The sequence below is a fragment of the Ambystoma mexicanum genome, chromosome 11, assembly GCF_040938575.1.
Source record: "Ambystoma mexicanum isolate Mex_15411 chromosome 11, UKY_AmexF1_1, whole genome shotgun sequence".
NCBI lineage: Eukaryota > Metazoa > Chordata > Amphibia > Caudata > Ambystomatidae > Ambystoma > Ambystoma mexicanum.
In genome coordinates, this window is record NC_090934.1 from 449,216,025 (window position 1) to 449,242,703 (window position 26,679).

General features: G+C 46.3%; 1 protein-coding gene across 1 annotated transcript in view; it reads right to left on the reverse strand.

Annotated features, from left to right (window-relative positions):
* The window catches only part of LOC138503500 (astacin-like metalloendopeptidase), a 485,620-nt gene that overhangs the window by 23,133 nt on the left and 435,808 nt on the right, over nucleotides 1-26,679 (reverse strand). The window contains exon 12 of the mRNA XM_069623281.1: nucleotides 16,741-16,960. Coding sequence (XP_069479382.1) covers nucleotides 16,741-16,960 — 220 coding nt within the window. The remainder of the gene's footprint in view (nucleotides 1-16,740; nucleotides 16,961-26,679) is intronic.

Genomic DNA, 26,679 nt, shown 5'->3' on the forward strand with positions numbered 1-26,679 from the left:
GAGCTCCCACAGGAACAGCAGGGCATCCAGCAACAGCAGACATTGCAACAGGGAAATGGACAGCAACAACTAGTAACACAACAACAGCCACGGACATACCCACCGCCTCAACAACAGGTAGCGATTACACAACAACCCCAAGCACAGCAAGTACAGCCACCTGCACAAGTCCAAGACCATAACATAACCTCAACCAATGCCCAACTACAACAAACACAACTGGGTAGAGTGACAGTCCTGGGACACAACCCTTACACAGGAAGTGGTCAATCATTATACCCCCAATAGGACATCCCACAGACAGCCTTGGTGTGTCCAATCCTGTCGGTAACACCCAATAGTGTGGAGGAACCACGCATAGAGGTAACGATAGGTGACAAAAAATTATCATTCCTTGTTGACACCGGGGCGACCCGGTCTTGCATAAGGGAAGGTAAATTTAAGATGTCAGGTGAAGCCATGAACACCCAAGGATTCTCTGGGGCTAGGGGGTTGGTTCCCTTTACTGATAACATTCCCTTATCTATAGGGGATTATGACATGTCAGTCCCACTTTTATATTCCAGGGCCTCACCAGTAAATATAATGGGGAGGGACATAATGAGCAGGTTGAATATGACGATCTCCTTTACGGAGGACGGCATAATTTGCTCCACTCCAGGAATTAACATGCTCACGGCGCGACAGATCATGCAGGCATACTGTGGACAGACAGTGATTAGGACTGAGCCAGTAGATGGTGAACTGTTCCAGTACGGGAGACATGGCATTTGCATGGATGCCAGGGATAGAGGGAAAGATCTGGAGGAGGCCAGCAGCCTACTTGTTTAGACCAGAAACGCCAGCTAACGAACCAGAAGGAAAGGTGATTTCGGTGGACATAGAGAGCATCATAGCAACCGCTGATTACATTGCAGTGCATGCCCAAGACAGAGAAGGAAGAGCGTGGAGGGCAGTGATAGCACTAGCAGAGGGATGTAGACTTACCCAGGTGTCAGATGAGGAGCTCTTCTCAGGAGAAAAGGAAGAAGGTGAAATGGTATTTATGATGAGGTGGAAATATGGCTAAGGGTGACATACAAACAAGTGGCACAGAAAATTGCAATGGCACTTGAGGCACCCACGTCCACCCCAGTTCCCTTTTTTGAGGAAGACATGGCAAAAGTACCAACATCGTTATGGACTTCTAGCCCCTATGACGTGGGGTGCATAAAAAGCATAGGGGGGGTAAGAATAAAATTGAAAAAGGGTGCAATACTCCCCAGAGTAAAACAGTACCCACTATCAAAAGAGGCAGATGAGGGCATATGTGAAACAATAACGGCCCTTATAAATAATGGCATATTGGTCCCATCAGAATCTCCATGCAACACAGCTGTATACCCTGTGCGCAAGGCTAAAGGTGGATCTTGGCGCTTCATACAGGACCTCAGGCCTTTGAACAACATAGTGGAAGCAGAATATCCCATAGCAGCAAACCCGGCCACAATATTGTGCGGCATTCCAGCAGAGGCATCACGGTTTACAGTGATCGACCTTAAAAATGCCTTTTTCTCAATACCACTGCACCCAGACTCACAAGATCTGACAAGCTTCACTTACAGAAACACAAAGTGGAAACACACCAGATTGCCACAAGGGTACTGCGAGTCACCCTCAATATTCAACAGAGTCATACAGATGGATTTGGGTAACATTGAGGTAGAAAGCACAGTGTTCCAGTATGTTGACGACATAATCATTTGCAGCACAAACGAAAAAAGATGCAGAGAGGACTCATTAAAGATGCTGACAATATTGGCTGAAAAAGGTTACAAGGTAGATAAGGAAAAGCTACAATACTGTCAGGAACAAGTACTTTACATTGGACAGCTTATATCCCCAATATGGAAGACAGATTGCACCACAAAGAGCACAGGCAATTTTAAAAACACCATTGCCACAAACAGTGAGAGAACTACAGCAGTTGCTTGGCCTGTGCAACTACTGCAGAGCATGGGTGTTTGATTACAGCTCATACATAGGACCCCTACTTGAGGGGTTAAAAGAAGCTAACAAAGGGGAGAAAAAGTTGGGGTGGACAATGGAAATGAAAGAGGCTTTTGATGAACTGAAAGATGCAATATCAACCGCTCCAGTACTGGCCACCCCAGATTATGAACGACAATTTTTCATATTTTCACATTGCGACTCAACAGTGATGAAAGCAGTGTTGGCTCAAAAAACAAGCATGGGCTACAAACCAGTAGCGTTTTACAGCGGTCACTTAGATCCTGTGATGCTAGGTCATTTCCCTTGCGAACAAGGTCTCGCCGCAGCTGCCTTTGTGGTAGAGAAAGCATCAGCAATCACCATGGGGTGCCCAACCACACTATTTGTGGAACATGCACTATTTGCAATATTGAACAAGCCTAAGTCCACACTAACAACGCAAAGGGCGACAGGTTATGAGATTATATTATCTAGAGCTGAATTATCAATTGTTAGATGCAGCACAGTCAACCCTGCAAGGTTTATAGCAGAAGTAATTGAGGAAGGAGACTATGCACACGATTGTACAAAGATTACTGAAATGTATTCATGCACTAGAAGGGTTGAAGAGAATGCACTAGAGGGAGGTGATCTCTTGTTCATTGATGGGTCATCAACAATTGACCAAAGTGACGGGATTAGGAGAACTGGGGCAGCAGTGGTGAAAATGACAGAGGTGCCGGTGTGTGTGGCGATGAAGTGCGTACAGTTACCACAGCATTACTCTGCCCAAGCAGCGGAATTGGTCGCACTGATCTTGGCGTTGAAGGAAAGTTTTGACAAGCGAGTGACCATATATTCCGACAGTGCCTATGTCACATCTACTGTCCATTCCGGGTTGTCCAAGTGGAGGAGAAGAGGGTTTAGGAGAGCTGACGGCACCCCAGTGCAACATGCCCTCTTATTAGCTGAACTAATTGAAGTAATAAATGACCCCCAAGAATTAGCCTTGGTAAAATGCACCACACACACTAATGGAGAAGATCATATTTCAAAAGGGAATGCAGCAGCAGACGCACACGCGAAGTATGCTGCATATTTTGGCGAGCTATGGAACCCCCCAGAGTCAGGGAGAGGGAGAAGGAGGGGAATAGCTAAGGAGCTATTAATAAGAGAAGGGTACACCCATCTCCCAGCCACACAGATAATGGAGCTACAAGCGGCTGCACCAATGGCAGAAAAAGACATGGGTAAAAAGAGGATGTACAATGTCACCAACTGACGCACTATGGCGCCAGGGTAGCACTGGAAAGATGGTAATGCCACTGGCACTATTGAACATTGCCCTGAGCCAACTACACCACCCAGCCCACACAGGCAAGGAAGTCATTGCAGCACGAATTAAAGAAGATTGGTTCTGCCCCGAGTTAAATTCCCATGTGTCAAATTTTGTCAGCAATTGTCTCACATGTCAGCAGTTCACGGCCGGTCACACACTGAAGGTGATAAAAGGTACTATACCCCGGCCAGAGGGACCCTTCCGACACATCCATATTGACTATGTTGATATGATCAACGTATGTCAAGGAAATAGGTATATGATTGTAGTTGTATGCCCATTCTCGAGGTGGATCGAGGCAGGGCCCTGCTCACACCCAGATGCATTCCGAGCAGCTAAATTCCTAGTGAGGGAGTTCTTTCCCAGGTGGGGAGTGTGCGAAATACTGCGGTCAGACAATGGGCCGCATTTCGCCAATGAAATGTTCCAGCATATCACGTCCTTACTGAACATCAAGCATAAATTTGCATGTGCATATCACCCGCAGGCCAACGGTATATGCGAACGCCTGAATGGCCTATTAAAAGAGGCAATTGCAAAAATACAGCAAACAACAAAAAAGAGTTGGCTGTATTGCCTTCCGCTAGCCCTATTTGAGTTAAGGAATAGACCAGGCTCCGACCACCACCTCACCCCTCACGAGGTGGTGACCGGACGCCAAATGCGCCTTCCTCTGACGCCAACATCAAGGGCATTCACCGACCATGAGAGTACTGCAAATGTCCTTGGTGATGAAATGTACCAATATGTGTCATCTTTGATTACTAGTGTGGTGTTTGTGTTCCAACAGCTCGAGCGCACGCGGGGCAGGTCTAAGAGTGATCAACAAGAAGACGCGGATGCAGAATTGGAAAAGGGAAAACTGTGTAAAGTTGCCTAAGGTGACCACGTACTACTCCGCAATTTCAACAGAGAGTGGAACAGCCCACGCTTCACTGGCCCCCACCTGGTAGAGGAGGTATCAACGAGAGCAGTAAAGCTACAGGACAAACGTGCTTGGAATCACCTACACGACGTAAAGATCTGCAAACTCCAGACCCGCCCTGCCGTCACCGACAGGGCCATTGGAAGAGCAGCAACAGCGTCGCCAACGGAGGAAGGGACTTCTACCGCAACTAACGGCCAAAGTGTCCCCATACCCTGCCACCCTCCTGATTCCCCAGAGACAACTACCGAAATAAAGAGGGGTAACTACCATACCGCCCACCCCATGGTCACACGTTCAAAGAGTAAAGAAACCTCTACCAGTTGAACCCCAAACCCTCTGCCCATTGACCCCCTACCCACTGCAATAATAACCCAACTGAAGGACATTGTTTTGCACATACACATGTAAACACGTGAATGTTCTCTTTTTTTTCTCTCGCACATGCAGGTACGGCGTATTATTGTACTGTTAAGAAAGCAGATAACTAACAAAGTCCACTGCCCAGGAGGAGTAGATGATACCCTCAGACAATAACTACCCTGAAGAATTATCGCACCAATTTGTCTATTGCATAAAAAGGCCAAAGCACCTGAAAAGGAGGAGGGTACGTGTCTACTACACAGCACTTCTCTTGGCCATAGAACAATCAATGCCCCACATCCAACCATACTTGCCTGTCCTAAGAGATAGATCGCTTAGATTGGTGTGGGAACAGCTCTTCCACTGGGCACTGAACGACTACCTGATAGGGAGAGCTTGAAAAACAACAACTAACACTAATAACAAGCATATTGAGAATTTTCAGGCGGGCAACTTTAACGTTGCAAGAATTAGCTGCCGGACTGCAGCAAGGTAAGAGCAAAATGCCGGTGAAACTAGCCTCTGTAATAAAGATGATAGGGATTTTGATGATCACCGGGTTTGTGGCTGCCTCTGTATGGCAGAACAGTTATGCTTTCAATATTTTTGCTGTACCCAAACCTAATATACCCCCACCCCCAGCTGCAACAGGTGTTACGTCAGGTGGTACTAGCAAAATTCCACACAAGGGAAATCGAGTTAAACGCAGCACATACTCAGAGAATAAAGATATTGACAACTACATACAAAATTCAGCACACGTCTAACATGTGGTACCAACACATGACCAAAATAGGTAAACAAACAGAAGACAGCTGCTACGTCTGCTCATTGATTTCATACGCCATGAGTGCTTCCCGAACTTTCGTTGCCACGGAAATAGATGAAAAAACAGCACGATGTATAATATACCTGGCACTGTTCCAAACAAAAGGGAGATTTCAAGGGAACACGGTGCACCTGGTATGGAAATCACGAGACACATACCCATACGAAAATAACTTCCTTAAGAGTTATTTGAGCTACCACAAGGCCAGTTTACATGCCGAAGCATTCAGATACATAACAAGCGGCCCCGAAAAAGGAGAAACGAAGAAAGTTACACTACAGTACCTACCATGTGATTGGTACGCCACTGAAGCTGCTGGTAAACAAGGATGTTGGGAAAGACCACTGATAATAACAGGAAAGGTGTACTTGGGTGACAAATGGGACATAGGAGTGGTTGGCAGCAACATGATAACGAGAGAAGATACTACAACTATTGCAGAGCACAACAACAGATGTTGGATGACTTGGGTCAAGTACGTACCCATGATAACATGGATAGAGAAGGATGAGGACCCAATAACAATACTGCCGATGACTGCACCTAAGATATGCTACCAACACAAAGGAGAAGTGGACGTAGGATACAACACCAACTGTGCAAGCGTGACAGAGCTACCTGAGGGGGGAGCAGGAACAGCAGTGGTGATGGACCATTACTGGGCCTGTGGAGACAAGGCATACCACACACTGCCCCCTCTGTGGAACGGTGTATGCACAATAGTACAGGTTAATGTACCATCACTAGTGGTGCCCCAGAAACATGTGAATGTGGCGAACTTCCTCAAAATGGATGAAGGAAACAAAAGGAAGAAGAGATCTGCACAGCTTCGGAAAGGGCTGGAGAACAGACACAACAGCGACAACACCGTCCTGAACAGAAAGAAAAGACAAGGAGAACCTCTGACAGGAAATTACCTGTGGGGAAGGTCGGAAACAGCGCTCACTTCAATCCCGCCAGAACACAGACTATTCAGCAGAGCTGCAATGTTCTTCTCCTCAATAATACATCCTGGACTACAGGCCTACGCAAACGCAAAATGGCTCCAGATAACTAGGTGGGAACTAATGATGACAATTAACTCTACAGTAAATGGATTCAACGCAATAAAAGAGGAATTACGAGCAGTGAGGATGGTAGCACTACAGAACAGATATGTACTGGACCTCCTCACAGCAATGGAAGGAGGAGTTTGCGCAAAGATAGGACAATCATGCTGCACATTCATTCCTGCTAACGATGCTGACAACAGTACACTGACAGAAGCAGTATCACAATTGGCCCAGATGCACTCCAAAATGATGGATGAAAGTAAAGGTGTAAAAAAGGATGAGAGCTGGTTTTCGACGCTATGGTCATGGATGCCATCTTGGCTGTCAGATGGACTGAAGATCATAGTTGGATGCATTATTTTGGCTGGAGCTGCACTTATCATAATAAGATTTTGGAAGGCCCGGAAGGCACGCACCACAGACGAGGTGATCGAAATGGTCGGTATGCACCCCTTGATGGCAGCAGATAACGGCCAACACGCAGGCACAATAATAAAAGAGAGGGAGAGGTTGCGCAACCAGATCATCACTAACCACCTGGACCCACCATCTGTGAAGCTCGAAAACCCAAGAAACCCAAGGAGCTACATAGGGAAATGGGTATACTGCACACCTGGAGGAACCTGTGTATATATGTACTGGTCATTTGAAGACCATGTCAACCACTATGGACATTTGGGAGGAGTAACTAAAATATGGAGAGTGAGAGGAGACAAGGAAAAGGATATGTTTGTGGTCGACAAGTCGAAAAGAGGGGGGACTGAAGTGGGAAAAGCGAACAAAAGGCTCCCACCAATCCCCTCTCAACCCTGGCCTAGAGGATCACGGCCCAGACACCCGCCACGAGAGGAGTTTGCCCATCTCCCAGACGACCAAATGCCCTGGTACAAGAACATACGGATGTGCCCACTCGCATGCCCACCCGCATGCCCACCAGCCTGCCCTGCACATGCCGACACCTGCGGCATGGATGAGCTCGACTAAACCATCCAGCACCAAATCAACACATTGTTAAAGATGCCATGACGACCTAGCTAACGGTCAGCACACTCGTGCAACATACACACCGGACACTCCCACATCAATCCACACGAAGAACATACTCAGTGCTATGACGTAGGCGACGGATACACCCACGGACGTGCATCTTTATTATTTTCAACATAGGCTTTTCCAATGCAGAAACGCAAGACGCATAATGGACTTATCTAAAAAGGCTTGCTCACTCTTCTTCTTAAACCATGTACCATAATGAGAAACATAACGAAGACACGATACTGGGGATAGAGCAATATGATACCATAACCTAAAGCGCTCTGCATCAAATGGTTCCACCTATGCACCAGGCCCAAGTAGGCCGCAAGCAGAAGCTTCCATGAACATTAAATGAGCAAGGATTCGGTTGCTGACCCTGCAGAATGAGCCCAGTGAAAGCAGACAGTCAAGGGCACAAAGTTGCAAACTCTCATTCCGCAAGCCGACGCCAAGGTCGCACCTGCAAGATAAGCCAGGCACACAGTGAGAAATGCAATATTAATTGTGCAGAATTCAGCCTCAACCACGGTCCCCACCTCACGTGACCAAGCCGAACTTGATAGGGTGCCAAGCCCAGGAGGAAGAAGGCGTCTGGATTCCCCGTCTCAAGACACAGGCAGATACAATTAAGCGACTCAACGAACATCTGCGACGGTGGGAGTAGTCGGCCTTCCTGCTTATGAATAAATCCTCACATTGTCTGCACATACCCATAGTGAAACATTGTTGCAAATGACAGGTGCACCGCGAGCTGGGAACAGCGATGGTCCCAGACTGGGGGGCTCGCGGGGGAACCAATCAGAACATGGGACCCTTATCACTGACGCCATTAACATTGACCAATCCTAAGGGGTCTTCATGTAACAATTTTTATGTATCAAACTGAAGGGACAACCCAAGTATACCACCTGACTGACCCTTAACCAATAACCAAGTCCTCTATATGTATGCTATACTAACCCTACCACTCGGGGAACCAATCCAGAGTGGCGATAGGTTTTTTGCTAATTTTGCTAAGGTGACGCAAGTAGTGCGTCATGCTAAGGTAAAAAGGGCCTGCGAGCCCGACGCTGATGAGTGTCAGGACGGACGCGTACGATCCTTGGCCATCCCTGCTGTTTTGTTTAATAAACAGCAGAATCACCTTGCTTCTTGCGTGTGTCTCATACTCTATCTCTTTGGGATATACGGGAGGAGTTGGGGCCTCCCTGCCCGGAGGTCCGCGGACGGCCCAGCCGGCCCCGGGAGAATTTTCCCCCGACAGTTGGTAACTGGCTTGAGGATCTCTGCTTCAGTACATTGTTTGAAGTTGAATTGGGATATCAGAGAGTTGACATTAGTGGTATGCAGAATAGTCCTATCGTCTGGTAAGGCGTTCAACTTCAGTTGTTTTTAATGATTTTTTGATAGCAATGAATTTTATTTGAGAATTCTTCCTTTTGTTTTATGGCCCTATACACCCACTAAGGATTTGTTGCTGTTTGTACAAGTCTGCCTCGGATGAACTTGTGGCAGCAGTTTACTTAAAGTATTTTTACTTTGTTTTTATGGACCATACAGTATTTGGCCCAAGACTTTGGCCAGTGCCGAAAATGGCTGAGCCACACAAACCTTTGTTCAATCATTTGGCCAGGTTGTCCTTTTGCCTCCCCCTACCCCCGCATCCCCCCAAGTCAAGAGACCCAAGTATTCCTTATTTGGGCATGCAGCCTCCCACAAAAACAGCATCTTTCGCAGGCTCCTGCAGGTTACGTGCGCTAGTGCCCAGAAAGAGGGTTGGGACTGTCTGGTCCCATTTCACACTACTGGTGCCATTATGTCTGATAGTCATAAATGACTGGAACCCCCATGGGCCACGATTGGCCCACGCCTGGCATGTATGGAAGAGAGCAGAGCTTCCATTGGCTATCTGAGATTTGGGCGCGAAACAAATCTTGGATAAGAGAAAGGGGCTCTGCATCCATTCCAGGTCAATCTACTGAGGTTCAAATCAAACTTCATAAGGAGCCAAGTATCCTTAACAAGAAAGCAGACTCCTGGAACTGCTGGTGACATGTTAGGAGGGTTTGGCACCCTGACCCCGCTGTGGTCCCATCGGACCCCTGCTTTTTCATGGAACCAAGAAGGCCTGCAAGGGCGCTGCACCACTTTGGAGTAGTGGGAACAGCTACTTTCAGCACCACCTACTTACACTCGCAAAGAGCCTCTTTGGAAGTGTTACTAGGCCATCCAATGAACTGTCCAGCTCAAACCGAGGGTATTGCACAGGAATGCTGCCGTCCTGATTGGAGACTCAAGTCTTTGGGAATCGCTAACTTGTGGTCCTGGGCCCTCCCCTGCCAAAACCTGTAATAGCTCTTCTGGGTGGCGATTTATGAGAGTGCGCCACACTGCAAGGCTTTGCATTCCCTGTGTTGCCCCGCTGTGGTGACCATCGCTGAAAGTGCCTGCAGCTCCGCGCTACCATTTCCTGAGACATGCTGCACCAAAACTATACTTCTCCTTTCTTCGAGAGCTGAGTAAATGCTACTGTCCCTCTATGGCCAATTGTCTCGTCCCACAGCGGTTAGAGAGCTGGAGCATCCTGAAACTGCAGGGTTAACACCTATGAGCAAAGTGGGCTAGACTGCCAAAGTTTGGTCTGGATTGTGTCGAGGGTTGGTGAGTACTGCCTAACTTACCGGTGGCCCCCCGGCAGATCCATCTCTTTTTATGCACGAGAATCCCTCAAAAGATACTCACCTTGGCTGGGATAGCCTGCGCTAACAAGCTATTTGCGAACCCTGAAAGTAGCTCTATCCACAAAGGTAGACCCTCCTCTAGGAATAGGAACGTATTCTTCATTGCCTCAAGCCCCTTCCTGAGCAGCTACAGCCCTCTGAAGAGAACCTGCTTTTCGTTTTACCCAAGACTGCGCGTTGTTAACACACAACCATATTTTGAGCTCTAGACTCCTCTCTTGGTAGGGCTGGACTACATATGTTAGGGATTGTTGATGAAGGACTGCCTAAACTGATATATATGCCAAACTAGCCCCTTTCGGTTGAAGGTTGTGGTTATTGTCTCCCCTATTACCAGCATTAGGCTAATCGCATTAATGTATTTATGTTACATAGTGAATAAGCATGTGTGGTAATTGTTTTCTTGATAACTGTGATTTAATCGTGTTGTTGTTATAAAGGGCTATAATAATAGTATTTTTGATATAGATCGGTCTAAGGGTAATCTGTGGAGTTTTACTGTGTGTGCTCATTGTGGGCTTCCAATCACTCTCACCCCTCCTACAGTTCTGCACTACGAGAGGGAGGGAACACAAAGGGCGTAGGTTACATTTACAATGCACCACATGCTTACATGCCTAAGGCTTCACCTCACCAGACGTGGACCCCTTGCTCACTGTTCTTAGAGAGGCACAACTTCACCTCACTGATGATGCCCAACAAGGATGAAACACATGTATGTTGTTACTGTTGGTACTCTTGTTCAGAGGAGAATTGCCTAGCATTTTGGTGCTGGACTGCCCCTGGTCAGGACAAAGACTGATATGTGGGGACATTTCTTCTCTGTGAAAGGGACAGTGAGCTAAAGACTTGGTAGAGTCTCTCCCAGGGGTTATTCACCCAAGAACATGTCATTGGGCTGTGTTTGGGCTGGTAGAGAGATTCCCAGACCCCCCTTTTGTTATGCCTAAAGGAGTCGGGCCACAAATGCACACATAATGGGATGGTTTTCTTCAGAGATGAATGGGTGGAGGGGGGATCATGAGTTGCAGTGTAACAGGTTTGGTAGGGGTCGGGTATGAAGTGGCAGCCTACATGAACGCCTCCTGTTCGAAGATTTGGGAGGGAAATGTGCATGCCCTCGCCTGTATAACTGATAATAGAACACGTGTGAAGATAGAACCACTCACACGTCCTTTGTGCTTCAGATCACAAGGCACCATTAAGAGAGGAAAGACCGAGTACTGCATCCAAATGATGGATCTACCTGGTATGCGAGAAGGGACTTCTACGATTATGGAATTCAGGTGGTCTGGTTGGCCCAACACCTATCCACAGTTGCCACCACGTTTGGCCAGTGCATGCTCCCTCATAGTACTACACACACCAGCCATGGTTGGGCCCCATTCAGACGGGGCCTCTGAAAGTCCATACTGTTGCCAAACTGTCGGTTGATGCACGTTATTTTGCCCAACATTCGCATATGGCTCATTCGTCCTCCTAGGAGAATAACCGACATTTGCAATTTAGGCGTACTATTGAAGGACTATCAAATTCTAGACACGGACACTCGCATCCTAGGCAACTTGTCAATAACATTTGGAATTATAGCTCTGCTGGTGCTGGAATGGTAAAAGAAGGAGGTTTCCACAATGAGTAAAAGATGTAGAAGGAGAGATAATTGCACATCCTGAGTTCAGATTATTTTCTTTGACTGCTACATTTTTTGCATCTCTGTTAGCATCAGGTTTTCAGGCAACTGCGAATGCAAAATGGCTCCGAACCAACCACTGGGAGCTATTGAAGCAAGCTAATGCAATGGATAGCAGTTTAAATTCCATAAGAGGAGTTTAAGGGGCGCAATTGATGACCGTGCAAAACAGGTACGTCCTAGACATGTTGACAGCTATTGGAAGGAGGGGGGTTGAACAAAGATTGATGCAAGTTGCTGCAACCTAAAGCCATCCAATGATTAATAGTACGGTAGTTTGCCAGCAGCTATACATACTTTACATAAGTTACATATGAATAATCTAGCAGCGTTCTCAAAGAAGACTGGTATGACGCAATTTATTCATGGATGCCCACATGGTTGGCTCAAATCCTAAAGGTACTGGTCCCTGTCCTTGTAGTAGTGCTGCTCATAGTTCTTTGCACCACTGCAGTAGTGTTGGGTTGTTTTGCACGGTGGGGCGGGGGGAATGGGGAGAACATAGTAGGGAGGAGATTAGGGAAAAAGAGGGCAAGGGTGTTCTCTCTCCTGTTGAGGGGAACGAGAAATTGGGTGGCAAAGAAAGATGGCAATGGGGGTGGGAAGAAAAGAGGAATACTGGGGGTGGGAAGAGTTACTGATTTCCCGAAGGTGCAATTCTCAGAACCGCCAGATACTGAGAATTATGATATGCACTGTGTGAGCTGCTTTGGGGAAGGGGACTGTATTATCCTTCTAAGGATCGAAGAGGAATGTGTGGAGGAAGGGTACATCTTCGAGGATGTTCGTAAGATGTGGGTGAATAAAAGGGAGTATAAAGGTGGCAAAATGGAGGAGTTGTTTGTTACTGGTGTAAAAAAGGGGGTGTTCAGATGCAGGTGCAACACCCATGATGTGAGTGCAAGTATCATCTGAGAATGATAATCTAACAGGGCATCAGGACATCTACAGTGTCATAATGGCCAGGTTTCAAAACTCGGGACAGTAGCAGTGTTATGATATGGCATTTATAACGTGCCTATAAACAAGTGTTTCAAGACACGACAAGGCAAGGGAGGGGGAACAGAGGGAAGACAGAGAAAACGATCTTACTAGGCCAGGTGTCATTCAGATCGTGCAAGTGCATGGGAAGGGGAAAAGTGCAATAAATAAAAAGTAAAAATACAGCCAGCAGGTGGCAAGTGCAAGGGTAAGTGCAGACATCAGGTGTCTCAAGTGCTGGTAGGGGGACTCTAGGGATACAGAAAACAGTCCCCCATGCGGGGGTTGCCAGAAGGCAGTGCAGGTGTGCGACTGACATGGGAGGTGACCTGTGCCCGAGATCAGATGGTGGCCAGGTGACCAGTGCAGTTTCAGTTTAAAACAGGGATTCAGCAGGGGAGAGTAGGAGAGAAAGCAGATGCAAAGAGGAAGGTTTTGAGCTGCTTCCCGACCCGGAGATGTTTCTCCGAGTTTTAGGGAGGCAGGGAGGCTGTCCCAGAGGGAGGCCCCAGCCAAAGAAAGGGATCTACTACCAAGTTGTTGCTTGGAGAAGCGACTGACCCTGAGGGAGTTGGAGGCAGATGAGCGAAGAGCTCGAGAAGGAAGATATTTAAGAAGAGAGCTGAAGGTATTGAGGCCCCAGTCCAGTCCCCAGAAGGCCTTGTGGACAATGCAGAGGGTTTTGATCTTAATCCTCACAGCCACTGGGAGCCAGTGCAGAGATTTCAGTCCAGGAGAGATACGATCCCTGGGCTTGAGGCCAAAGACAAGTCTCGCAGTCCTGTTCTTGGTGAATTGCAGAGAGTAGAAGCAGGCAGATTTAGAAAGAGGCTGTAGCAATAGTCCAGCCTAGAGAGAACCAGAGCTCTGGAGACAGTGATCTCCTGGGGGAAGGAGAGGAAAAGAAGAATACCTCTGAGGAGGTGCAGCTGGTAGTGTGACTTCTTAGAGACGTCAGAGATGTGTGGAGAGAAGGAGAGTGCAGAGTCGAAGATGACGCCAAAGTTTTTAACCTCGCAGGTGGGAGTAGGATGAGGGCCAAGAGAGGCCAGACAGAGTGACAGGAAAGGAGGGAGTGGGTCTGCCGGTGAGGAGAATCTCAGTCTCACTGGCATTAAGGCAGAGATAATTGGTGGAACACCACTCCTGGATAGCAGACAGAGATCAGTGAAGAAGAGGTGACTGAAGGTAGCCTGAAAATGAGCTGAGTGCCATACGTATAGCACTGGAAGTTGGGGCAGAGAGTGGCAATGCGGTGGGCAAGAAGTGCCAGGTATTGGTTGAACAGCCAGGGAGGGAGGTTAGACCCCTGGGGAACACCACAGGTAGAGACAGAGGAGAGGAAGGACCCAAGTTGAACCGGGGAGGGTTGATCAGAGATGAAAGAAGTCAGCCACGCCAGGGCCCGACCTGTGATACCCAGGTTATCACGGAGACGGTTGAGCAGGATGGCATGGTTGACTGTGTCAAAGGCAGACGAGAGATCAAGTAAGATGAGGACACAGTGGGTGTTAGAATCAAGGTTGGAGAGCAGGTCTTCACAGATGTTCAGAAGAGCAGTTGTGCATACTTCTGGCAGCTCTGAAGCCAGACTGATGATCATGAAGACAACCAACAGATTCAGTGTGGAGATTGAGCTAGGAGATGGCCAGCTTTTCCAGGAGTTTGCCCAGGAAAGGAGTGATGGAGATTGGGTCATAGTTAGCCAGGCAGGATGGGTCGGCAGAAGGTTTCTTAAGAAGAGAGTGCACAAGGGAGTGCTTCAGGGGGGATGGGAAGACTCCAGTGGCAAAGGAGTGGTTGCAGAAGTCGGCCAGAGCAGAGGCCAGGGAGACAATGTGGTCCTTGATGGTTTTGGAGGAACATGAATGAACCTGTTTTGATGAGACTTTCATAGATCTGACTTGTCTAGAAACCTTGTCTGGGGAGAACAGGGGAAAGGCAGAGAAGGACGGAGGAGAGGTGGCCGAAGAAGGGCCAAAGGAAGAGCAGGGAGTAGAGGGAAGAGGGGGAGATGAAGAGAGAGGACAGGATATCCTGAGTTTTAGAGATGAAATGAGAAGCCAGAGCCGTGCAGAGGGCCTGGGAAGGGACAGGAGAGAGAGACTGCAGCAGGATTGGTCAGTTCCTTGCAGATTTTAAAGAGTTCAGTCCAATAACTTGTTGATAACTTTAGGTTAGCAGCTAAGATATGGCACAAGATAGCACACAGTAGTATATATTGGTGTTTACATAACACAGGCAGTTGTCGCATTGAGCTCTGCCAGCATTGCAGCACATATAATTATATTCCTTGCCTGCACTGCATCTCAGAGGACGCAGGACATTTTTCTTCATGTAGGCCATTGTACCATGATTCGCAGCACACTGCATGGCACCATAATTACACTTTCTCTGCACAACATGATTACAGAAATACATGGTGCATGGTACTGCATTTCTAAATGCAATACACTACATAGAAGACACAGCACATTGTGTAGCACACCTGGCCACAATCTACCTCAGAGCACCATATTTCCGAGGTACATGTAAGATGGATAGAAAGGTGCATAGCATGTGCAATAATATTTTCACCATTTGGCACAGCACACACACACACACACACAGCCCATCACATTATATTTTCTATCATGGTAAACATGTGCGCATTTTGTTTCTGGTCATGTTTAGAACACCCAACGTTGAACACAGCACTGTATTATTGTGTCTGATGACTTTAGGGATGCCAGGTGTTATGAGCCATGTTTTAAGTAGGCCTCAGTTAGAGGTATTGAGTTGCTATGTTAGTGTAATAGGTCACAGTTGTTAGTTGGGAGTGCTTGATTGAATTTCATCCTGTCCTGCAAACAGGCTGAGTGCTGAAGGGCAGGTGTGGAGGGGAATGACATAATTGCCAGCTTATTATTGCAAGGAAAGCATTTCTTAATGGACAAATGCTCAGTCCCAGACAGCAAATGCTGCCTCATCAGATATGGAAAGAATACATAATGTTCGTGAAGGCCACAGAGAGGGGTAGGATTAGTTCTCGGGCAGCCACAGTGAAATGGCTGAATAATCTGGACAAATTAGCAGAATGGTGGACCTGTCCCGTTTTTTCTAGAGGGTCATTCATTGCAGTGAGATTACTAAAAGATGGTGTATCAGGATTGGCAACATGTATCGAGATATTGAGCTACATAGTGAGCAGGCACAGACAGTGCCATGTTGGTCTGTTGCTCATTGGTCCATCTCGGTGGTGGAATGGTCCAATTAGAACGATACGCTTCTTTGAAATTTTTTCCCGAGATGGGATTGGTGCATTTTTTGCTGCCCAAGGGTGGCGAGTTCATGTTGGGTAGGTGGTCTTTTTTTTTTTCGACGAAATGGTAGCTGCCAATACTTTTTGAACAATGTATAGAGTTGTTGAGGGGAGTGTTGATGACTAGCCAATGATAATGTTAGGATGATGGTTTTGTTACATTTCTTCTGTAATATACTAATGTTTTGTTTGTGGCTATAAAATGTTCAGCCCACAAGGGGCGTGTGTAAATGGGCTATGTTCAGTTAATCTTCCGGGCTGTGATGTACGAATACAATTGGTGTTTTTCTTGCAAGTGGTGCACTCCTTTGAGTTCTATGGATTGCTTTTTTCCTGCTTTTTGACCCGTGTTCCAAGTGCTCCTAGCTCAACAGGTGCTTTCCACTATGGGTTGCTGAAATAACACCTTATAGCCCCACAATACACACTATGTGAAATACAATGGTATGGGATCTGTTTTCTATAAAAGGTATGTACATTTATGTCTATGAATAAACATATTTAGACACTTACTAAAGGTATATGCAGCCAGGAAACCACCGAACTGTAAGTATGCATCACTGTGGAACTGGAGCCTCAGAGTGTTTCCCACAGAGGTGATGGTTCCCGGAGAATTCAAGCAGTACGTGCTCACCAGAGGGGATGCTGGCTTCCCATCATCATAGATGCTCAGATAGTCACCACCGCAGCTGGGTTGTCTTTCAAGTGAAAATGCAATGAAACTCAGTGATACCTGTACAGGGTATAATGGAAAAGAGTCAGGATGTGGGGAGGGGGCACAATGAGTTTTTACATGAAAAACAGTGAAGATATCAGCCAATCAGTTAGCCAACAAACATGTCCTGGTGGTCATCCCTAGGCCTGAGAGGCAGCACATCATGACTGCAACGAGACTCAAGTAACAATTTCTTTGGAAAATCTTTCAAACACAGTTCGATAAAAGAATGATAATTAAGCATTTCAAAAACAACTGAAACCCACTGTACCACTATTTACAAGTGGTTGGGGGAGGATTGTTTGGGTATCGGCTCCACCTCTCAAATGGAGAAAAGCGCAATCACCCAATATCATGGTGTGGCATGGCGGTCACACGTTGATACATGGGGTTTCTGCATGTCAGGCCCACCTGCCCCCAACTCCACCTAAACCCATGTACCTGATAGTCCACTAATCCAGTCCAATGCCTGTGAGCATCATCAGATTGGCACCCCAGAACCCAGTAAGAAACATGTGACGGGGACTCGTAGCATAGTGTAGCACCCTACTAAGCAACATTAGAGGGATTCCACCTGGAACTAACAAGTCAGTTGCCAATAAGTGAATAAAGCAATTTCCTGATGAAGAGTTAGAAACAGATGGGGGTAGAGAAATAGGCCTGTTTGCATTATTTTCTTCTGGGAGGCAGATCTGGTGCAACATGGCCCCTGTTGCACAGTATAGGTGTCTTTTGTTTTTGGTGGATGTCAATGAACTGCTGGGGAATTAGCGAGCACACTGGTCATACGAAGGAAGGAGAAATTGTTGGTGTGATGCTAAGTTACATTATGTGAACCTCCATACCATGTTCTGCAAGCACCCTACCCCATCACCCCACAATCCTGCGTTTTGCCCAGTGCTGTGTGTGCCCCTTGGAGAAGCGTGAGAAGAGAAGTCATAGCACCAATGCTAAGGGTCATTAAGGCAAATACCCATGGCCCGGAATCCAAAACTGGAGTTGCACGAGAACCCTCTCCTACTGTCAATGTCAATGCTAGTGGAGCCTTTCCCTCTTCTGGATCCAACCCCTCAACCTCCTCCTCACCTGTGGTGTCGGGTTCCTCAGGTTGCACGAGTCTCTTCTTCCACAAGGGCTTTTTTTTGTGTAGGTGGAAATGGTCTACCCCGGAAGGAAGCCACCCTGACCTTGTTCAACGAGGTCTGGACGGCCCCCTCTGCCGGAGCAAACTAATTGGGGGGAAAAGGCCAAGCGGCACAAAAAAAACCCTCAAGACTGGTGTATGGCAGTGCTGGATAAAGTTGTCCAATCCGGAGAGAAGACTGAAGAGATTAAACCTTACCTTCTTCTACCGGAATTAATGTACAAGCCAGACCCTCCACAGGAAATAAGGAAGAGAAAAACAATGAGAGGGACGCCAAGTCGCGGCAGGCAGCAGCAAATAGAAAAAGGGAAAAAAGATAAGAGGGGGGAACATGTCCAAGCACAGCAGGGACCGGGCCAAGGAAAACAGGGGAAACTGAAAAATAGCAAAGGCAATATGGGCAAACTACGAAGGACACACGGAACGGAGAAAACTGCAAGCGTCTCACCCGGAGCCGGACGCGAAAGGGTTGCAACGCGCAGGCTTCCGGTTGAAACAGAGGGAAAAGGCTTCTCGCGGCAAAAGCAGCAAAAAGATGCTACGTTTCCTGATTGACGGTCCGAGACATGATGGGCCAGCTAATGGCTGCCCAGTCTCCACCGCGACCACACGCCCCAATGTCTACGGCGTATGACACCTACCATGATGCCGTGGCTGCCTTGTGCTTGTGTTTCTAATCATACCTTCAGCTTCTGCCATTTTTCTGTCCTCCACTATGTTGAAGATCATTGTTTGCATGGGACAGAGACTGCACCGATGGCAGTTTGGGATGTGATGTTGCAGGCTGGGGATGCAGGGAAACTCCCTACTTGTAATGCTGGACCTCTCAGCCGTGTTTGACACAGTAGACCACAGCATTTGTCTGGACCGTCTAAAGGATCTTGTAAATGTGGATTGTGGTGCACTACAGTGGTTTACATAATTTCTTACTGACCGTCAAAGTGTTCAGGTTGGAGGTTTCCTTTCAGAGATCCTCCTCCAGTGCTGTGGTGTGCCACAGGGATCGGCTCTCCCCACTTCTTTTTAATATTTATATCTGTGCCCTGCTTAATATCCTGGAGAAATATCATCTCAGATTTCATTCACCCAGCTATACATTAGGCTGCTTGATGTGGAGGAAGCTCTTGCCCCGGTCACTGGGTGTCTAGAGGAAATGGGCACATGGATGGAAGAAAACTGGCTACAATTAAATCCAAAGAAAACAGAGGGGTTTCTGTTCAGGCCTAAGCACCTCCTTGATGGAGAAAAATGCCCTCCTCCACCCCAGTTTCTGGGATCCAGCCTCATGTACTCCACCAAGGTAAAGAACTTGGGCTGTATCTGGCAGAGTGACCTGGGATGTAATGCCCAGGTCTCAGCCAAGGTTCAGTCTGTATTTTATAATATTCGCCTTCTGCGCAAAGCCCTACCTTATGTCCCCTTAGCAGATCATGCGGCAGTGGTCGGGGCATTGGTTAATTCCAACCTTGACTACTGCAACAGACTCCTAGCTGGAGTACAGAGCAATCAAATCTATCGCCTTTTTAAAAGCGCAAAATGCAGAAGTGAGACTGGTTTTTGATGTAGCCAATAACACTCATACGTCTGGTCTCTGTAGATCATTACACTGGTTGGCGGTGGAAGACGAGATTCAATTTAAAATTGGCTGCTTTGTCTACAAATGCGTGCGTGGGATGGCACCAGTTTATCTGATCAAAAAATCGATACATTATCAACCTACCTGGGCCCTTAGGTCTGAGAACCACCTCCTCCTTGTCATCCCTAGGATGAAGTGCAGATCAAGAGGAGACCAGTGTTTTTCAGTGACTGGACCCAGACTATGGAATAGTCTTCCATTGAGTTTGAGACAGGCCAACTCGTTGATACGTTTTAGAACAGGCCTAAAAACATCTCTTTAAGTAAACGTAATGATTTTGGCTCTCTGCTCAGTTTCTGCTTGTCTGACATTATTCAGCTGGGTGGTTGTTCTGCTCCTTCATTTAATTTTGTTACCATCTGCACCAGGATACAATTACAAATATTTCAAAATTCAAATTCCCGCTTCCCGAACCGATGGAGTATCTTCTCAACCCACCCCATCCCAGGAAGGGGGGCTTTTGTGGACTGTTGAGCAATTTTTGGTGCCAGCACTAGTTCTGCCAGTGTAGAACATGTTTTAGTGGCAAGCACTAGTTCAGGATAAGTGATGAGCTAATGTTATGAGTTAATATAAGGTGAAGATGCCAATTTTAGTAGGGGTCTCTGTGTCAGTTACTGCACACAGAGCACAGTACCCCTCCTTCCTTCATAAACACAGCCCTCAAGGGTGGCACGGAGCCCTCGATTGACAGTAGCCTGTTTGTGCATTCTCTCCTCCTCAATGTTTGCGGGATTTCCGGTGGGATTATGTTTTACCGACAACAACATTCATCTGCCACAGCTCTCCCACAGAAGAGAAATGTAACTGAAATTTTTTTTTTTTTTTTTTTTTTTAAAACGACGTAAAGCTGATACCAATTTACCAAAAAAGGCCCATCAGCGAACCCTAATTATCTTTCAGGTGGGTTTAACATTTTGACATTTTCAAGTGAGTTGAGCGATTTCTAAATGGCTTAAATTGGTCGCCCAACGGTCAGAACGCTAAAGGGGGCATGTGTGCATTTCAGCCCAGGAACAATAGCACAGAAATAGTGCAGACGTTAGTAAAATAAAGAGGTTTACCCCATCAGCAAAGGGCCCCTGCCTTAGGAGGAAGCAAGTGAAAGGCCCAATTAAGTTCTCTTTTACAGACAGCAGGGTTTGGGAGGAGCAAATCAGTCAAGCAGAATCCTCCATCAAAGCTGTAATATGCTTCATGATAACTGTATCTGCAACTACCACTGAAAGCATTGATACAGAAATCCCATAGCTCGAATTAGATGAATCTTTGGCAATACCTATGGGTGGCACATGAGAAAGTGTGTAGCAGGAAGGAGGAGAGAAGGAGTCAAGAACACAGCAGTTGAAAATAAACTTGCTAGATCATCCCAATTGGGAAAACAGCCTAAAAGACTTTTGCAAAACCTCAATAACACAAAATTAAAAATACATTTTAAAAGAAATCACCCAAGTAAGACTTAGGCATGCAGAACAGCTTTCTAGTGAAGCCATGCTTCGAGGAATAACAGTATTCATTGCAATTGGGAAAACATAGGTAGAGGTCTACCAGTTTCCTGTCGGAAAATATGCCATTGCAAAGTCAGACCCAGCGACAGCCCATTAATACCTCAAGGAAATAGCCTACTGCAAAAGCACCCGATTATATAAATACAATAAAAAATCATCAGACAGTCTATGATACAATGAAGACAACATGACTTGAATGAAAAATAAATCAGGCCAACATAGCTTGCGTGCAGCCCTCCATAATGCCTCCCAACTCCCTGCCGAATTAAACTGGAGGGGACCATCATGTCCCTTGAATATGGGCACGTAGCATAGGGTATTGTTGGGGTGGTCAGGAAAGGTCCCCATTGTGAAGAGGAGTTCATGTTGCATGTGCCATATTTGTGACTGGGGGTGCAGGGAAAAATCAGCGCAATGTTGCAATTTCATATGTATCCAGTGTAGTTAACTGAATGGGATATGTTACTTTTAGTGTTACTTTCTGTTTAAAGTTGATACATGTTAGATTTGCACACGTGTAGAAAGATGAAATGCTAAAATCGCCATATTAAATATAAACGCAATTCACACATGGTGTGCTACGAAATACTTATATACTGAGAGATGGGAAGGTTTATAATGCACATGTAAAGAATGGGGCCTGTCCTGAAGAACCTATTGTAAAGGAGAGATGATATTTATTAAACATGCATGCACACTGAGGAACATACCAAGGGAATTTATAAACCTGCATGTAGCAAGTTTTTACAAATTTATGTAGACTTTGCAGCCAGCAGTTTGTGCAGTAAATTTCAGGTGGTTGGGAAAAACTAGTTCTTCAGGACGGAGGGCTAGGAGTGGAACGATGATTAACCAAGCAGAGGGTCAGCAGTTTAACAGCACACTGTGTTTATGGCTTGGTAGCTCCAGGGAAGACAGATGTACTCTCGTTAAGGACATTGAGGTTTTGCAAAAGGACCCGGCCAATTGTTTTGACCAGCAATAAATATAGAGTGAAGTAATGCTCAAGGCTAAAGTGATTCAAACCCAGGAATTTCAATTGTATGCTAAGATGTGCTGTGCATGATAAAATGGCAGTTATTTAGATTAGAATGTTTTAATGGAGCCAGTAAGCCAGGGTGGACGAGATGGTTATCGTCTGTTCAAAGGGTACCGTTTATTCTGCCTTCCTCATGTTGCGAGGAGTATCCATGTAAACCATGTGCAATTACAATTAAGGTGAAACTGCTCAGGCCAGTTACTATTAATGAATTATGTTTGGTCAACAAATGCTTAACTGTGTGATGATGTCATGATGTACCACAGACAAATTCCAAGAAGAGGAGTGTTATGAATATGAGCTGAAGATGGTAGTTAAGATAACAAGTGGCCAACAAGAATGGAAGAATTGGGGAAAGATGGTATTTATTTGTAGAGGTTTTGTCCAATCACATGTGGGGTGGATTGTAATAAAATATATGGGAGTGTTTAAACTGTTGCAAAAATGTATATAGTGTGTCACCTTACATGGTTCTGGGAACCTTGGGTTAATCTTACACTGCAGCATCATCTAGCTTGTCCCTGGATGTTTGCACAATATACTTGCTTTATGTACAAACGTGCACTTGTTCCTTAAGTGGGGGCCCACTTTGGGTGAAGATGATTAGGGGCCCACCCCAACACATTTGGTGACCATGAAGGGACCCCAGGCTTTCAGGCACATTAGGGGGATCCTGTCTGCACAACTCTTCTGTGCGCAGTGAAAAAGGTGTGCAGTTGCCATATTGGTTAAAGGCTTTGGTCTATTCCCCAGAGACGTGGTACTGTGGCCCAGCTGTGCAGGGTGACTTGATGGAGCACCACATGAGAGCACTTCAGGTTCATGCGAGTTCACTTTTGGGGAGTAAATCAAGAGGGGAAATAGGGGTAAAAGAGGTTTGGTTTTTTCAAGGTGAAGGGTTTGGTAATGGTAGATTTGGAGTGTGTGTATGAAATTAGTTGAGGTTACAGGGACTGGAAGGGTGAATGCTTTGAAGGAGTGAGTGAACTGTCTTATGTTGTAAGTTCCTTGCATATATTGTTACCTAGTTTGTTATTTTAGAGGTGTGAGGGGTCATCATACCCGCATGGCCATTGTGAGGTTGGTCTTGATGCCCTTTAGTCTGCTTTTCTGGTTTGCTGGAGCCCTCATCTAGAGGTGGGGTGGCATATTATGGTAAGTCCACCCATAGATACTTCCTGAAGTATACCCTTGGCATTTTTCATTTTGTATTGACTGTGCGAGTGGAGCCCTCGCCTCACTTTTTTGGTTAGTCAAAGTAGTGAACGGGAACCTTCTTGTAGTCAAGGAACGACTGATATTGTAGTAGTCAAGACTGTACTGGTGATGGAGAGCGTGAGCAGCGGTGTTGTAGTGAAACACATTACGCTCCTTCGATGCAGGCATGAAGGAGCTATTTCGTAAAATATTGATCAACGAGTGTGTTGTGATAAGATGTTTATTGTGTAAGAGTGAGAAGTAGAATTAAAGCAAGTAGCTGAGCAAAGTGATTGCGGTGAAAGTGAGTGCAGTGAGTGAATGTGGGCAATGACTAAGAAACTGGGAAGGGCAAAGAAGGAAGGAGGTTCTTTGTGCGAACAAAACATCTCCACCCATTCAGCTTCAGTTTTGTTTTTGTGAAATTATTTTGGATAAATTGGGTTGGAGGATGGAAACTCCCTTGAATCATTTGTGTCAGGGGCTTCCTGGTTATATGATATTCTGAAATACCATCGGGAATGGCTGCGGGAAATGAAGGGTAAAATGCTAAATTATTTGCCTACCGAGGGCACTTATGATACAGGGATATTGGAGAATCTGCATACTTTTTTTTTCCAACTACAAGGCATAAGGGCTTGAAACTAGAGAAGCAGTTAAATATTTTAGAGCAATGGCGATGTATGAAAAAGGCAGGAAGGTCCATAGTGTTAAAATCATGGAAGAGGTGCTGAAAAAGGAGGGTGCAGGAATTCCTTCTGTACCGCCCCCTTATCCGTGCTAATTATTATCCCCTGCAGAAGGGTATACAGAGGCTGAGTTCGAACCTCCATTTCCCCCAGTGGACACTCCAGTGGTTACGAGACGGACACTGGTAATGCCTCCATCGGCTGTAATTCTTAAAGCATGGGACAGCAAGGAAAGTGAAAGGGTAACTCCTTCAATGGTTAGGGCTGAGAACGGAGAGCAGGAAGGGTATAACTCCCCTGACTGCCAGATTAGCAGAGAGATTAAGGGTGGATGAACGAGAGAGAGTGAGGTCAGTAGCTAGAAGAGCGGATGAAGGATTGAGAATGAGGGAGAAGGAGGAGGTTAGGCCTTTTCCTGCTAGGATAAATGATAGGCTGCAAAGGGTGGTAGAGACACAGCAGCAGGAAAACATTAAAGAACACTGAGGTTAGCGGAGGAAGAGGTAAAGCTGCTATGTCAGCACAGAAATTAATAGCTGAAGAAGTGAAGAGGCAGGCAACGGATGTAGAGCAAGGAAGGCGGAGGCATGGGCAAGTACAATCAGTTATCGAGGAGGTCAATGTAGATATGGAGAACAGGAATGTTGTCATGAGTACAAAATTCAAGCAGGGAGGACGGGAGACGGCACCGTATGGTAGTGCTGAGTATGCCACTGTGCCTATAGAAGTGTCAGGGGAAGGAGTAACAAGATCAGGAGACAGAGGAATGGAAACCGGATGTCGAGCAGGGAGAGCAGGGTGTAGGAGCCCTGCCTCCTGCTCCGGTAGCAGCAACAGAAACTACACCATAGGGTCTTAGGACATGCTAGGGTACTCGCATGGCCATAGCAAGTAGCAGGGGAGAGATGGGGAAGCCCCAGTGAAAGCCGGTGGGTGTATCCCAGTTTCCATTACTCCAGAAGGGTCTGGGAAAGGAATATTATGTCCCATGGTCACGCATTGACTGGAATAACTTGAAGACACTCCCTTTGCTCACTGCATGGGGCAGCAAAGTGGATTTATGCATTAGAGAAACCCACTGACGGTGTCATGTTAGCCATAGGGGACATTAAGAGCTTATTCACGACCCTAATGGGCAGATTAGGGTATCCTGGAGTTCAGTTGGATACAAATGCCCATGATGGAGCAGCTTTTAATAATTGCAGGGTACAGGTATGGGGCCCTTGACAATTATGTACCCCGATATTACTGAGATAAATTAAATTCTAGCCAAAATGATGAAATTGTATGATAATCCTGCTGCACACATCCAGTTAATTCAGGAGATGCCGAGGGCAGAGATGGGAGAAAAATGTGGCAATTTTTTTGACCACATGCTGAAGGGACTCCTCAAAGAAGTTCAGCATGATTTAGATAAGGTGGTAGGGATGGAGACCAAAAGTTGGCTGGAAATCCATGAACACATGGTGCATTTTTATAAAAGGAGGCAAGAAAAACAAAAGGAGGGTATAGAACAGGCACTAAAGGCAGAGGCTAAGTTTGTTCAGAAAAAAAACTGGTGACAATCTGTTTAGAAGGGCAGTAATTACTAACTCTGGAGGGACAGCAGAGGCAATTGGGACAACAGGGACATGGTGATTTGGGTATGACACAGGGGTGGATGGACTGGTATGCTCACGGTCCAAGGCAAATGAGAACATTTCCAAGGGGTAGGAGAGGATTTCCACAAGGAACTGGGTAATTTGGCAGCCTAAGTGGAATGGGCCCCCAGTTTAATGGGCCAGTGGGAAATAATTATGGTGGATTTGATGAGACTCAGTGTTGGTCATGAGGGAGGTTGGGAGAAGCATCACAAGATTTGAGACAGGTCACTATATTTTAACATGTAATCCCCAACCCTGCCATATGCCCCAGGCTCTGTGCAATTGCAGCAGGGATGGGTTGAACAGAACCCAGTGACTGGGGCTGAACAGACCTATGGGATCCCATCAACCATGTCAGCACAGGCACCGTTACAGACATGGGAGATAAATCCTTTACCCAAAGGAACTTTTAGTCATTACACTCGAGCAAGTGTTTTTGGAGAATGTCCTTTTTTTGCTCCCTGGTTCTAATATGTACCAAGCACCAAGAGTAGGACAGTCTAAAGGGGTCTCTGGTGCATCCGGTCCTGTCCGTTAACACCCATCTGGAAGAGGAACCCCGGATATGTGTGCATGTAGGTGACCGATTGTTTTCATTCATGGGTCAACACATTGCAACAAAATCTTGTATAAAAGAAGGTGAGTTCCCCTTATCAGGCAAAACTACGGACACACAGGGATTCTCTGGGGCTATCCTGTCAGTTCCTTATACCGAAGATCTATGTATTAAGGCAGGTACTCAAAATGTATCTGCTCATATGTTGTGTTGTACAGATAACCCAGTAAATCTTCTAGCTAGCTACCTCTTGAGCAAGTTGCAAATGTTAATTGCTTTCACAGAGGAAGGTATAGTATGCTCATCTCCAGGGTTGCATCCAGTT